Here is a 13,793-nt window from a genome sequence, read left to right as displayed (position 1 = left end):
CTTTACCTACCTGACTTGCAGTCACACCCTGCTGTCCCTGGCCACTGGCAGGATTTAAACTACTTACTCTGACAGGTGTGACTGCCTCCTGAAACACAGTGTCCAGGTAAGTCTCTCCCTCCCGGATGTGCCTCAGTGTTTGAAGCTCAGACTCCAGCTCATCAACTCTGAGCCGGAGCTCTTCGAGCAGCCAACACTTACTGCAGATGTGGTCGCTGCAGCTCGCAATGGGATCTGCCAGCTCCCACATCAAGCTGCTCAAGCACATCACCTGACCAGCCATCACTAATTAATTAATTAGTTTAATTTAAGTTTACGAGTTTAGCTGTGTTTTTTTTTAAATTTGGGGCAGATTTGCTATCAACCAATCAGATCACAGCTTCCCTCTGACGTCACTTTTGGGGGGAAAACTGGAAAACAGGAAGTTACCGTTAGGTTTTTATACTCACAGAGACTGCTCCTCCTCCTCCGAATGGCTCCCGAAATTAGGCCCGAAGAAAGAGAGAGAACAAAACAGTCGGGAAAAAGCACCTTCTCCCACTCTTCACCGAATTACCTCACTGCACCAAATTACCAAATTCTCACTCTGTCTGTGTCTCACTCACTCAGGCTGTGTCACCTTGACCAGCGCAATGCTTACTAATGTGCGCTTTCTGTCTGTCTTTTATACAGACTTTAGGATGACTCACACTAAAACTTCAAAGAGAAGAATACAATGTGTACCTTTGTGCCCCTTAACAGGCCTCAAGTGACTGCCAGATAACTGCCTCTCAGCAATAAGGGTGGGGGCAGCTTCAGCCAATCAGACACTAATCTACACTGCACTTTTAACTCAAAAACAGCAAAATTAGATTAACCACTTACCTTTCCTGGTTACCTCACTGCACCAAATTACCAAATTCTCACTCTGTCTGTGTCTCACTCACTCAGGCTGTGTCTCCTTGACCTGCGCAATGAACTGTAGGGTGCTAAGAAGTAAAGTGGATCAGCAGGTCCATAGATCCATGAAAGCAGAACAACAGGTAGATAAGGTGGTTAAGAAGGCATATGGGATACTTGCCTTTATTAGCCAAGGCATAGAGGGAGGTTATGATGGATCTGTATAAAACGCTTGTTAGGCCACAGCTGGAGTACTGTGTGCAGTTCTGGTCACCACACTATATGAAGGAAATGATTGCACTAGCGACAGAGTAGATTCACCAGGATGTTGCCTGGGCTGGAGTGTTTCAGCTATCAGGGGACACTGAATGAGCTAAGGTTGTTTTCCTTGGAGCAGAGAAGGGTGAAAGGGGACCTGATTGAGATCTGTAAAATTATGAGGGGCATAGATTGAGTGGATAGGGAGGAACATTTCCCTTTAGCAGAGGGGTCAATAACCAGGGAACATAGACTTAAGGTAAGGGACAAGAGGTTTAGAGAAGAAGGTGTGAGGAAAAACATTTTCAGCCAAAGGGTGATTGGAATCTGGAACTCATTGTCCGTCGTAGAGGCGGGAACCCTCACAGCATTAAAGTATTTAGATGAGAACTTGAAATGCCATAGCAGTCAAGGTTATGGACCAAGTGATTAGAATAAATAGGTGCTTGATGGCCGAATGACTCAACAGAGCAGGAAGGAAGGGGAGACAAACATTTTCAGAAACACTATTTCAATTTTCAAAAAAAACCTGAACTTTTAGAGGGAAAATAATTCTAATTTATGTTCTTCAATAGTTAGAAAAAGTGAGCATTAAATTACTGCTCCCATCCAAGATGAGGTAGAGCAGCTACAACACATGACAGGGACAGAGAAATAGAATTAATCTTTCTTGATTTATCTTAAATTTTCAAAAATGTTTGATTTTGAATGCCAGGAAGGAGAAGAGATTATGGAAAGGTGGAGGGGGAAAAATGGAGGGAGGTGACGTTTATGTGGTCTTGGTATGTGGTCAGAAAGTATGTTCAGGATTGAATAGGAGTTGCAATTTGTCTTGGTCAGCCCAAGAGTCAATAGGGAGGGGATTATCAAAGGTGGAAAGGGTTTCCGCAGATTATGGAAGAGGGCCAAAGTTGATGCCTTCTGGCTTCCTGAAGTAGAACAATCCTTTTACAACAGTTACCACTGGGAAATCCACGAACACAACTCACTGGCCGGTTACGTCCTGGCTCCCCAGTATTGGTGTGGGGGGGGGGCAAAGGCTTTTCACAGTAACTTCATTGAAGCGTACTTGTGACAAAAAGCAATTATTATTATTAAGGCATGCTAGGGAATCCCTATTGCACTTTCCCAGTTAAGGATTTTGGTAACAATTGTCCAGAAACACCCACTTCCCTTGGACAATTACGCTGCAGTGGGAATTATCTGACAAAACGATTTAAATTGCAAACTTTGGATGTTCTGCTAGCATCACGCTAATAGTTACTGAGAAAGAAATAAAATCTCTTCTAACTTCAGGGAAGCTATTTTAATTACCCAGACTGGTCCAGGCACAGGATTCACCCCAACACTCCTGACCCAATAGGCACCCCCCAGTCCCTCAAATGGTATTCCTCACACCCGACCCTCTCCACCCCAACCTGGGCCCCCCGGACTGTTAGGATCTCTTCCCCCCCCGCCCCCCCCCCCCACCTGACCGCGTCCCTCCTGACTACCTCTCCCGACTCAACCCCATTCCCGATGTCCGACCCAACCACCCCCCACGACCATATTCGACCTGACCCCACATCCAACGTACCCCACTCCCCAAATCCCATCCACATACTGTAGACACTTACCTTATACCTGTTATAGTCAATGGGGCATTTAAACCCACCTGCTTTGTGGCCGCTAATGCTGGTCCCAGGGACTCGCTGCGCTGCCTGGATCGCGTCTGGCCCAGGTTGGGGGAGACAGATTTGGACGAATTCGGCACAGGTAAGTGGGTATGGAGTTGCAATCTGATGCGGATTGCCATTGAGGATGTTATGACCATGTTTCTCTCGATACCGGTTTGTGGAGTTCCATCAAAAACTTCACTTACCTTTCAGTTTGAAATTCTCAAGAATGTTATACTGAAATATGTATTGTTGGCATCTTCTACTTTTATTTCAATAACAATTCAAATTGGAGGCAAATATCCAAATTTAAGTCCCTACAGAAGCGTATCATCTCAGAATACTTTCCAGTGATATACAAAATTATATTGGCAATTGATTGCAAATTATATTTTAATTTGATTTCTTCAATTGCATAGGTTATGTTATTTATAAAAATGTATTTTCCACTAATTAAAATACAAACATGGTGGCATAATTAATTTTTATTTCACTGGTCACTTATTCCAGTCAATCATGAATTTCTATCCTTCATACATGTTAGCTTGAGGTGTAATACTTTAAGATGTGAATGGTGGAATGATGCGTCGTACAAACATTCAAAAAGATTGTAAATAGATCAGTAACAGTTTGGCAGATAGTTGTTTCAATCTGGATGTAGAAATGACATGAAGCTTTGAACTTCTATGATTCCGATAATAGCAAAGATTATTTTACAGCACTATTTGACTTTTTTTTCCAATTTAGTATGGATGTGAAGGCATTAAAGACAATGCAGAAAAGATTCAGGAGAATGGTTCCAGAGATGGGGAACACAGTTACAGAGATACACTGGAGAAGTTGAGACTGTTCTCCTTGGACAAGTGATAACGGAGAGGAGAGAAAATAGGTGTGTTCAAAATCACAAAGGGTCTGGACAGAGTAGATACGGAGAAACTATTCCCATTGGTGAGAGGAGAGAAAAGCAGACTGCATACATTTAAAGTAATTGACAAAAGTAGTAATGGAAATAAGAGGATAAAAAATTTTTACACGAGTGATTAAGATTTGGAATGCACTGTCTGAGCATGTGGTGGAGGCAGGGTCAATTGAGGCATTCAAGAGGAAATTGGATTATCATCTGAAAAGGAAGAATTTGCAAACCAGGGACGACGGTGATCCTGCAACATCACTGACGTCCAAACCTATTGTTAATAAGAACAGGGTCAAGTTCTCATTTATTTTAACAAATAATCAAACAGAAGAATAAAAGTCTCCAGACTCAATGTCTTAGTTATAGTCACATTTATTGACATAGCCAATAGGATTACCTTTACACAGATACAATCCTGGTACAATAAACCTTTCTTCAGGTTTTACATGTTTGTAAGTCCAATATTTCACAACATCCATGAAGCCTTTAGTTCCACACTTGTTTAAAATCTTTAATTTAATTTTTTAAAAACACAATCTGTGTAAAGGTCTCTCGGCTGGCACACATGCATATGACATTATGTTTAAGCCAACCTGCCACTAAATGATAATGCACATATAAAGTAATACAGTACTGTGACAATTGCTTCAAATAAATACCAACATGAAGTACACTTTTTAATGTAACTGAGCATATGATCAATACTGTAACAAAAAAGGATAAGAATCACATCATTCTTCCAGCGAACAGAAAATATCTTCCAAAACAATGCTAAAATTCATCATTTAAATTGCACTTAATTTAAAGTTACTTCTAAATTTAACCCAATTTGTCAGAACCTGGCTTCAACAAACATCACCGTTTCATTTAGTGGCATGGTTTGTTGATGCAGCATCTATTTTCTGTTTGCTGAACTTATACAATGATTACACAGCTGGTAAGGAAAGTTACGTCTTAATGTTTTCACATCTGCCAACAATACCAGTTATTTGCGACCATCACCAAACAAAGCTAAGATACATCTGATACAGTTCTCTGTACTGCAACCACAATGTATTAATACAATTTAATGTCTGTTGGGAGTCCAAACTCACTTGATTTGGTTCCCAAAATAAGTATCCCCTGAATTTGCATGAATCTGCATTTCAGAAGTATCATCGACAAAGAAGAATTTCATACAATTTATTTGTAAAATTAAGACTGCAGTGGAAATTTTGCGCAAAAGGGGGGTTCTCAGTTGCACTTATTGCTTTATCCTTTCTTTTTGAAATTTGAATACATTTTTGTTTGAAAAAACATAATTGTAGGAACAAGCACTTTTTCTTGAAATTACCAAAGGCACTACTGGCAGAATTAACAAAATAAAGGCAAGGAAACAGAACACCCCACAATAAACAATAGTTTAGATTTTTCTTCTAGATGTACCAAGTTTTGGCACAATAAACAAAATGAGAAATAAGGAAACAATTCCAATTTGGAATTTATTTGTCGCCTTTGTAGAAAATTCTGATAAATCAATGATACTTGATTTTTTTTTAAGCCCAGAAATCCTGGAATTTGTTGGTAATACTACTTTTCAAGTGCCTATTACCATTACCAGAACAAAGTCAAGTTTTTTTCCTTGTTACATTGAACTATTCCTAAGAATAATATACAAGAAAACCCCAGAATTAGATCACCCTGGATTTTAGAACGTGGCAGTTAACATATGTAAAACAAAACAAATTCTAATGGAGAAAATGCTGAAGTATAAACACCGGTAGTGTAAAAGTTTAATCTGAACACAGGTTAAAAATATAATTGACTTTTCTGCAGCATGCTGATGCAGAAATCTATCATACCAATTAAAGACACTACCAGTAGGACTTATATCCACAAACCGCAGCATTTTCTACCTTCTAATAATTAAAAAAATATCAAAAGTGCACAGGTATAACATCTGATTAAAAACACTGAATAAACATATATGAATATCATATCACCTCAAATTGTGAATATTCTATCATAAAGCATAATGTTAATCAAATCATTGAAGATTTCTTCAACACTTGTGAGTTTCTCTTCCTGCAGCAACCATTTTAATAATGCAACTGTGTTCGTATTTGCAACTTGTAGTGCAAAATCAACACAAGGGAGCAAATCAACTGCCACTATTATTAATATGGTTCGATAGTGTTTTCTTCACTATTAGTTCATTTTGTGCAACAGACTACACTAACAATTTTTAAATAAACTGCACTCTTGACGGAAAGTCCTTCGCCAGGGACTTTTAGCGCTGAAAAAGGGAAAATAAAATAAAAATTAGCCAAAACTCTTATTACAAACAACCACTTGCACAAGGAGCAATTCATGAAGAATGCGCAGCACAAGGTTTTGCTAGTCATATTAGTCTGTTAATGCAAACTGTGGGCTGTTAGTGGTCAAAGGAGCCGACATTTTGGATTATTTCTGAATATAAAGCATATGGCAAGGTTCAATATGATGCAAGCCATTTGTAGGAAGCTAAGCTCACAAGTATCGAGTGACCCGATGTTGGTCATGCAAAGAGATAATTGTTTATCACAGGAATTGGTTTACAAAGATAGATTAGAAGAGAGACATGCAGGTCATTATATGCAGACTGCTATAAGGAATAGCAAATACAGCCAAGAGCCAAAGGACAGACAGCCTTCTAACAGAGGTAGGCAATAATATAATGATTCCACATGCTGTGTTTCAACAGCAGTTAGATAACACTAGGTATATAGATGCATATTCCAAACTTTTCTGCAAACCTGGGAAAAATTGCCATATCACAAACATTAGCTTATACATTTGAGATACCTTTTAAAATATTTGCCCAAGTTACTTTACAAATCTCTTTTCAAAGTATCAAATTTGGTGATTGTTCACTTTTGCTACTACTGTAGGGAAGTCACTGCATCATTAAAAATGTTCCTGAAACATCGGAAGCAAATATATCTGCTTCAAAAAGAGCAAAAATGTTTAATGTCACATTTCAAAATGCTAGGTTAATTCAAACCACAGGCATTTATTAATAACCCACAATGCAATTAAGATAATTATCAGTAGATCAAAGGCCTTCAAAGGATTGTGCAGCATAGAAAACTAAAGCAGGATTCAATTTAACAGAAATCCTTTGTATACACAATTTCAGCAATCAGAGATTTCCGGTGCATTAACAAGAGTCGCTCCAAAATTAAAAGTATCTAACTCATTAGTCCTGCGACATCATAAAGTTTTTTTTAATGTCACCATTCAATCTTGTTGTAAAGTAATTTTAAAGCTCACAGCAGGAGAGTATTTTGTATCAATGTACTGAGTGAAGCTAAAAGGACAAAACTAGTTCTGTAATTTTGACTATGAAGTCATACTCTAAGCCAGCAGCCCCATAAAGAGAAAAATGGAACGCCAACGCATTTACAGCATAAACTGTGTATAATGGAAATATTCTGTAGCATTGCTGCTTCATATGGTAACAAATATTTAGTTTGAACAACTTTACTATGGAGCACAGTTTCTAGAAATGATGTGCATTTCTTACTAGCTCCATCACAATAGGACTATAGCAGTCATCAACTGCAGTCTTTTGATGCACTTGTGGTCAGTTCCGTGTAGAATATATCTTAACCCTAAATATTTAATTTAGAGACACTGAACTAAGATTGAAATAATTTTGAAAAGCGTTGTTATTTTCAAAGTTTCTTTAAGGAAAACAAATTAATGAGGTGAAATATTTAAGTTTACATATCACGCGGTATGAATTTTCAAAGTCATCATATTATTGTACGTTATCTTTCCTGGAACCCAAGGCAAACAATGCACTTACTTTTTGTGTTACTAAAACAAATCCCCTGGCTACTTATAGGCAATGTGGTAGTATGGAAAACAAAGCGACTGGTAATCAATGAGAAATAGCAGATTAAGAATATTTCCTTATACTGCGTCAAGCAGGGGCTTGTGCCCAGACAATGCAAATTTAAGTGGCAGACAAAACAATGCTTGAAAACAGGCAGTTCTTAACAAAATTAGTGCACCCACAATCCATTATGTGTTTTACTTTGTGCTTATTTGAATGAACAGCACCAAAAGGCTTTACATTTTTCTAAATAAGTGTGGTTGCCATATCAGTTACTGCTTTTGCCCAATTCAAAGCACGTAATCTGAGAAGACAAAGACTCATTCACTTGCTAGTATTTAATATTAGGACTTCCTCCTTGTCCTATATTGTCACACATAATGGAGAGTTCCACATGGTCTGTGCTTATATTTATAAATACAAGTTGTAAAATACATTAAAATTAATGGCCTGCAAGCACGATTGGCATTAATTAACACTGAAGCATTGCATTGTGTTTTTCAATACTGGTGTATACAGAAACTAAATGTCAATGAGTCTCTTGCTTGGGGTATAATCTTCAAGAACAATATTTATAAATGGAAAACCCCAAAATCTTTTACAATCTGAAAACAATTGCAAATGTTACCAAACATTTAGAAAACTGCACATCACATTGAGCATAATTTTGGTAAGCCAAATTGGAGCTTGAATTGGGATGGGATGAATTTGCATATATCAATACTGTAAACATGTGTAACATTGTTAAATGTAAGCCTTTGTCTGGAAGGTGAAGGGCAAACTAAAGCTGGGTGGTAATAAAGCACATTTGTGCTATAATTCAGACAGTGGTGTTGGAGCAGGCTGACTGAATGAACTGACACCTCAGAGATACCATACTACCCATATAGTGCACAGGTATCACAATTAAAGCCCTATATTACAAGATATATATGTCACACTAATCCAGTTACTTCATCTGAATACATTAAGTAATGGTTAACAATCCAATACAGATGAACTCACTGCAATGCTAAGAAAACAGGGCATTAATGCTGCGCTGCACACCAAAGCATCACACCTATTTACTATCCACTTCTTGTGAATTCTCTACAGACCACAATCAATCACAGTAGATTTTGTACTTCTCACTGCAATACATCTGGTTGCTGACAACTACTCCCTCTTGTCTAACAACACAAGAGCGCACATGACTTACACTGGGGTTGTTAGCCCTGGTTTTGGTCCACGATTTGGTTCGGCCACGCCTGGACTGTTCATGATCAAACTCTAAGTCCTCTAGCCGTTGAGTCAGTGCCAGTTTCTGCTGAATGGCCATGCGAAGAAGAGAGTTCAGAGTCTTTTTCTCATCTTCAGCAGCAGCAAGTTGACGCTGCATTTCATCAAGCTGATTTACATATTCATCGCATCTGAAATACAAAATCGTTAACTGCAAATTTGCAAAACTATACTTTATTAAAAATATGATTTAACTAATCGAATTCAGCCAATTACTGCCACTGATATTTTCATCCATTTTAGTTTGGATTGATCTAAAACACACTGAAGTTCTGCTGGTAAATGATAGAAAAAGCAATATATAATGTAATAAACTTTAAAGATGAGAAAGTAGTTGAAACTTGATATGATCAAAATCAAGTTGTTGATTAAAAAAATCAAAACCATTTATGGCATTGGATGTGGTTAAGATTGTAAAACATAAATAGACCTGGCAATTTGCCACATAGTCTATTTCAATATTTAGGCTATACACTTGACCACTTGTCAAAACGAGAGAGCAACTTGGTTTTCTTTTTGCATAAAGTATCCCAGAATCAAGCACGAGCGTACAAGTCTGAACCAGGAACAAATTAATAATGGACCACGTTATATAGCAATACCCTTATAACAATGTTTACAATGATTATCTATGATGTCAACAAGTGAAGATGTGGAGACCTCCAGACAAATTAAAAACAGGCTGCATTTAACGAAGCATTCAGACCAAACAGCACAAGAAACAACAAAAGACCAAGGCACTGACTAAATGTTGTGATGTTGAACAGTTATAATGCCGTACCAAGAATAAAAAAGTAAAACATGCAGTTTCAGTTCAGAGAGTTACCTGCTGCATCTTAAGCCAGGGAACTACAAACTCCACAACAGAGCAATGGGAGAGCAAAGTGTGAAGTTTACTTTCAATGTGTATAATCTACTTGTTTTGATGCTTACTTTTTTCAAAATTAGAAATGTTATTAGTTATTAAAGACCTCAGTAACTTAGTAGAATACTTTAGCTTGTTTCAGTTCTGCAGCTGAGCATTGTAACTAAATTGTATTTGATAATTCCATGCTGTGCAGGTGAGCTGACCACACTTATGGTGAAGAGCTAAAGGCATAGGTTTGTTACTCCTTGCATATTCTTCAGAAGTTGTCTCAATAATTCCAGTCAAATTCAGATAAAGACAATAACATTTAAGAGTTCATATTACATTTGATTTTAAAAGCTCAAATTATTTCTCCAAAGGTTGACATAAATTACTTCTGTGCCACACAGATAGGATGGTCCCAGATTTGATCCCCGGTTTATGTTTTCACTGATCTCATCTGGGATGAAGGAGTGCAGATCACCAAGGGCCATTGCTCACAAGACAGTGATTTCTGCTGCAAATACAAGTCCCTGATATTCTGATTGGACTCCCTGACACTCGTGATGCAGGCTCACACTTGGGCAAGCTGCCAGTGGCTGACTGCCGCAGTGGAAATACCCCAGGGTAAGTTAGCTCTTCTATAAACGAAAGGAAAAAGGTTAGATGAAAAAAACAGTAATTCCTAAATATGCATTTCTCTCTTTCGGCCATTTTATGAATATTTGAATTTACCATGTTTTCACTGAGAATTGTTTGTCCAGCATTTGGTCAAATTTATACGGGAAAATTAAACTTTTATTGTGAATAACTAAACAACGGTCACAATCATTGATTTATTGAAAGAAATAGGACTCAAGTGACGCACAAGTACATGTGAAAATGTGTTGCTTGAGGTGACCACAGAAAAGGATGAAAAGAGACTGGAGAAATAAGATGACTACTGCAGCAATCAAAGAGGCAAAATGGTGATGGCCAGCACATGAATTCCATAATTAAACAGCAGAGGGTGCTACGATATAAACTTCCACAGCTCCCATATTGTTACAATATGAAAAGCCAACATGCAGTCACTGCGGTAATTACAACAGAAGTCTCAACAACGTACACCTATTCATATCCTACCTGGTGAATCTTTGTAGAGTTTAATAATCTGAAGCATAATAATAAATTATGAATGATTAGAGAAGAAAATCTCACCATGGAATCAAAGATTTCAGCAAATAAGTCCATAAGTCCATTTCAGTCCTTTTATCATTGCTAGCTTCACATTACAGCTATTTACTCTAAACACTTTTCTCCCTTCCTTTTATTATTTTCCTGTCAGTGTTATTACGATCCCAGACCAGACCCCAGCACCACCAGGATACTGGACTGAAACCCCAATATTTTAGTTAATTTGTAAGACTGTGCAGAAACAATGATTCATTCCAGGAGTGATTGCAAGAAATAGGGCTTTGGTATTTCTAAAACAAAACCTAATATTACACTTTTAATTTCACATTCAAAAGGAACAGCTTACAATTACCCCTTCAGAACTAAACAATTGCCCATTAAACAACAAAAGTAACATATAGCTCTTAATCCAGTTTAAAATTAGCAAGTAACACTTGCTTTATAAAACATGCGACTCCAGTTGGAATCTCTTCAGACTCTGGCTGCACATCTTCAAATAACTGTTTCAACTGGGTTGTTTCAGAGACAAGACTGCTCTGCTTTAAAATATTACTCTTTTTTGTTAACTATCCTATTTGGAAAGAATTGTGGACTCAGTCAGGCAGATCAGAACTCAGCTCATCTTTCTCTCAAAGCTTCTCAAAACTCACTGTCGCTCTGCCTTTCTGAGCTCCACCCAGCAATGATCTCATTTCCCCAAGCTGAAAAGCACATTATCTCTGCAGGCTGCCAAAGCACATTCACTCTCTCTCTCTCTCTCTCTCCCCCCCCCCTCCCCCCCCTCCCCCAGTAAATCTCCTGGGCAATTTCACCTGTTATTTACTAGAAGAAAAACAAAATCCTTTTTAAAAGCATGACCATTTCAGCCAAACACACTATAACCCCAGGCTTTTAACTCTTAACACATCCCAATATTTAGAAGCCAATGTTCCTCAAATCCTCCAATCAGTGTTTATCAAACTCCTTCTTTGATGTGGTGATCAATTTGTCACTTGCTTCAAATTATGCCATTTTTTAAAAAAAACTTCTACATTAAAAAAATCTATCTTTACATTTTTGATTACTTTTTTTTGAAGATTTATATTTCCATTATGACTGATCTATCAACTAATATTATAATCTTCCATCAATTAGCCCATTCAACCACTTTCAAAGTATGAACACTTCTATTAGATTCTCCCTTAACCTTCTATGGTGCAATTTATGGACCTCAGTCTGGAGAGTAGGGTAAAGATGGTTGCCACGAAAATGGAGCCAAGAAGTAATAATATAAAAGAAGCTAGGTCAAAAATAAGAACACAAGAATGAGAAATAGACCACAGGACCCCGCAAGCATGCTCTGCCATTCAATATGGTCAAGGCTGATCTTAGGTTTCAACTATACTTTCCTGCCCACTCATGATTCCCCTCAATTCCCTGAAAAAATAGAAAGTCTTGTTCAGCCATAAATATATTCAACAATGGTACATCCATAACCCTGAGGTAGAGAATTCCAAAGATTCACAACCCATTGAATGAGGGAATTTATACTGCTTAGGGTTTTGTTTCTCCAGAAACAGATCTATAGAATGAGTCTTCTTAGTTAATGGTAATCAGCCCAAGAGAGGCCACAGCTGAATAAATGCAGATAACCATTATGTAAAATGATGCTGAGTTTTCAGTTAACTTTACTTAATGAAGATGTCTCCTGAAATGTACAAGTTTTTTTTTTTTTTTTTTTAAATATTTTATTGAAAATTTTTGGTCAACCAACACAGTACATTGTGCATCCTTTACACAACATTATAACAATACAGATAATAATGACCTTTTTTATTTAAACAAGAACAAAAGAAAACAACAACAAATAAATAAATATTAAATAACAAAAAATAAAAACTAGCCCTAATTGGCAACTGCCTTGTCTCAGGCCACCCCCCCCCCCCCCCCCCACCCCCCACACCCCAAGTCCTGGGCTGCTGCTGCTGCCTTCTTTGTTCTCCCCTATCTATCTTTCCGCAAGATATTCGACGAACGGTTGCCACCGCCTAGTAAACCCTTGAGCCGACCCCCTTAGGACGAACTTAATCCGCTCTAACTTTATGAACCCCGCCATATCATTTATCCAGGTCTCCACCCCCGGGGGCTTGGCTTCTTTCCACATTAGCAATATTCTGCGCCGGGCTACTAGGGACGCAAAGGCCAAAACATCGGCCTCTTTCGCCTCCTGCACTCCCGGCTCTTGTGCAACCCCAAATATAGCCAACCCCCAGCTTGGTTCGACCCGGACTCCTACTACTTTCAAAAGCACCTTTGTCACCCCCATCCAAAACCCCTGTAGTGCCGGGCATGACCAAAACATATGGGTATGATTCGCTGGGCTTCTCGAGCACCTCGCACACCTATCCTCCACCCCAAAAAATTTACTGAGCCGTGTTCCAGTCATATGTGCCCTGTGTAATACCTTAAACTGAATCAGGCTTAGCCTGGCGCACGAGGACGACGAGTTTACCCTGTTTAGGGCATCTGCCCACATCCCCTCCTCAATCTCCTCCCCTAGCTCTTCTTCCCATTTCCCTTTTAGTTCGTCCATCATAGTCTCCCCTTCGTCTCTCATTTCCCTATATATATCCGACACCTTACCGGCCCCCACCCATTTCTTTGAGATGACTCTGTCCTGCACCTCTTGTGTCGGGAGCTGCGGGAATTCCCTCACCTGCTGCCTCGCAAAAGCCCTCAATTGCATATACCTGAATGCATTCCCTTGGGGCAACCCATATTTCTCGGTCAGCGCTCCCAGACTCGCAAACTTCCCATCCACAAATAGATCTTTCAATTGCGTTATACCTGCTCTTTGCCACATTCCATATCCCCCATCCATTCCCCCCGGGGCAAACCTATGGTTGTTTCTTATCGGGGACCCCCCCAGTGCTCCGGTCTTTCCCCTAT

General features: G+C 38.7%; 1 protein-coding gene across 3 annotated transcripts in view; it reads right to left on the bottom strand.

The window, feature by feature from the left end:
• Nucleotides 1-4,061: 4,061 nt before the first annotated feature.
• Nucleotides 4,062-13,793, bottom strand: part of LOC140388397 (protein bicaudal D homolog 2) — a 111,125-nt gene continuing 101,393 nt past the window's right edge. Inside the window, exons 7-8 of one of the 3 annotated variants that reach the window (XM_072472502.1) lie at nucleotides 8,763-8,973; nucleotides 4,062-5,980 (exon numbers count right to left, since the gene is read on the bottom strand). In XM_072472502.1, the coding sequence (XP_072328603.1) occupies nucleotides 5,975-5,980; nucleotides 8,763-8,973 (217 nt within the window). In that variant the 3' untranslated portion in view covers nucleotides 4,062-5,974. Of the gene's footprint in view, nucleotides 8,974-10,814; nucleotides 10,843-13,793 lie in introns of all 3 variants that reach the window. The other 2 variants (XM_072472503.1, XM_072472501.1) reach the window with 2 other exon arrangements.

Source organism: Scyliorhinus torazame, chromosome 13, assembly GCF_047496885.1.
Source record: "Scyliorhinus torazame isolate Kashiwa2021f chromosome 13, sScyTor2.1, whole genome shotgun sequence".
NCBI classification, from domain to species: Eukaryota; Metazoa; Chordata; class Chondrichthyes; order Carcharhiniformes; family Scyliorhinidae; genus Scyliorhinus; species Scyliorhinus torazame.
This window is presented reverse-complemented; position numbering and strand designations above follow the sequence as displayed.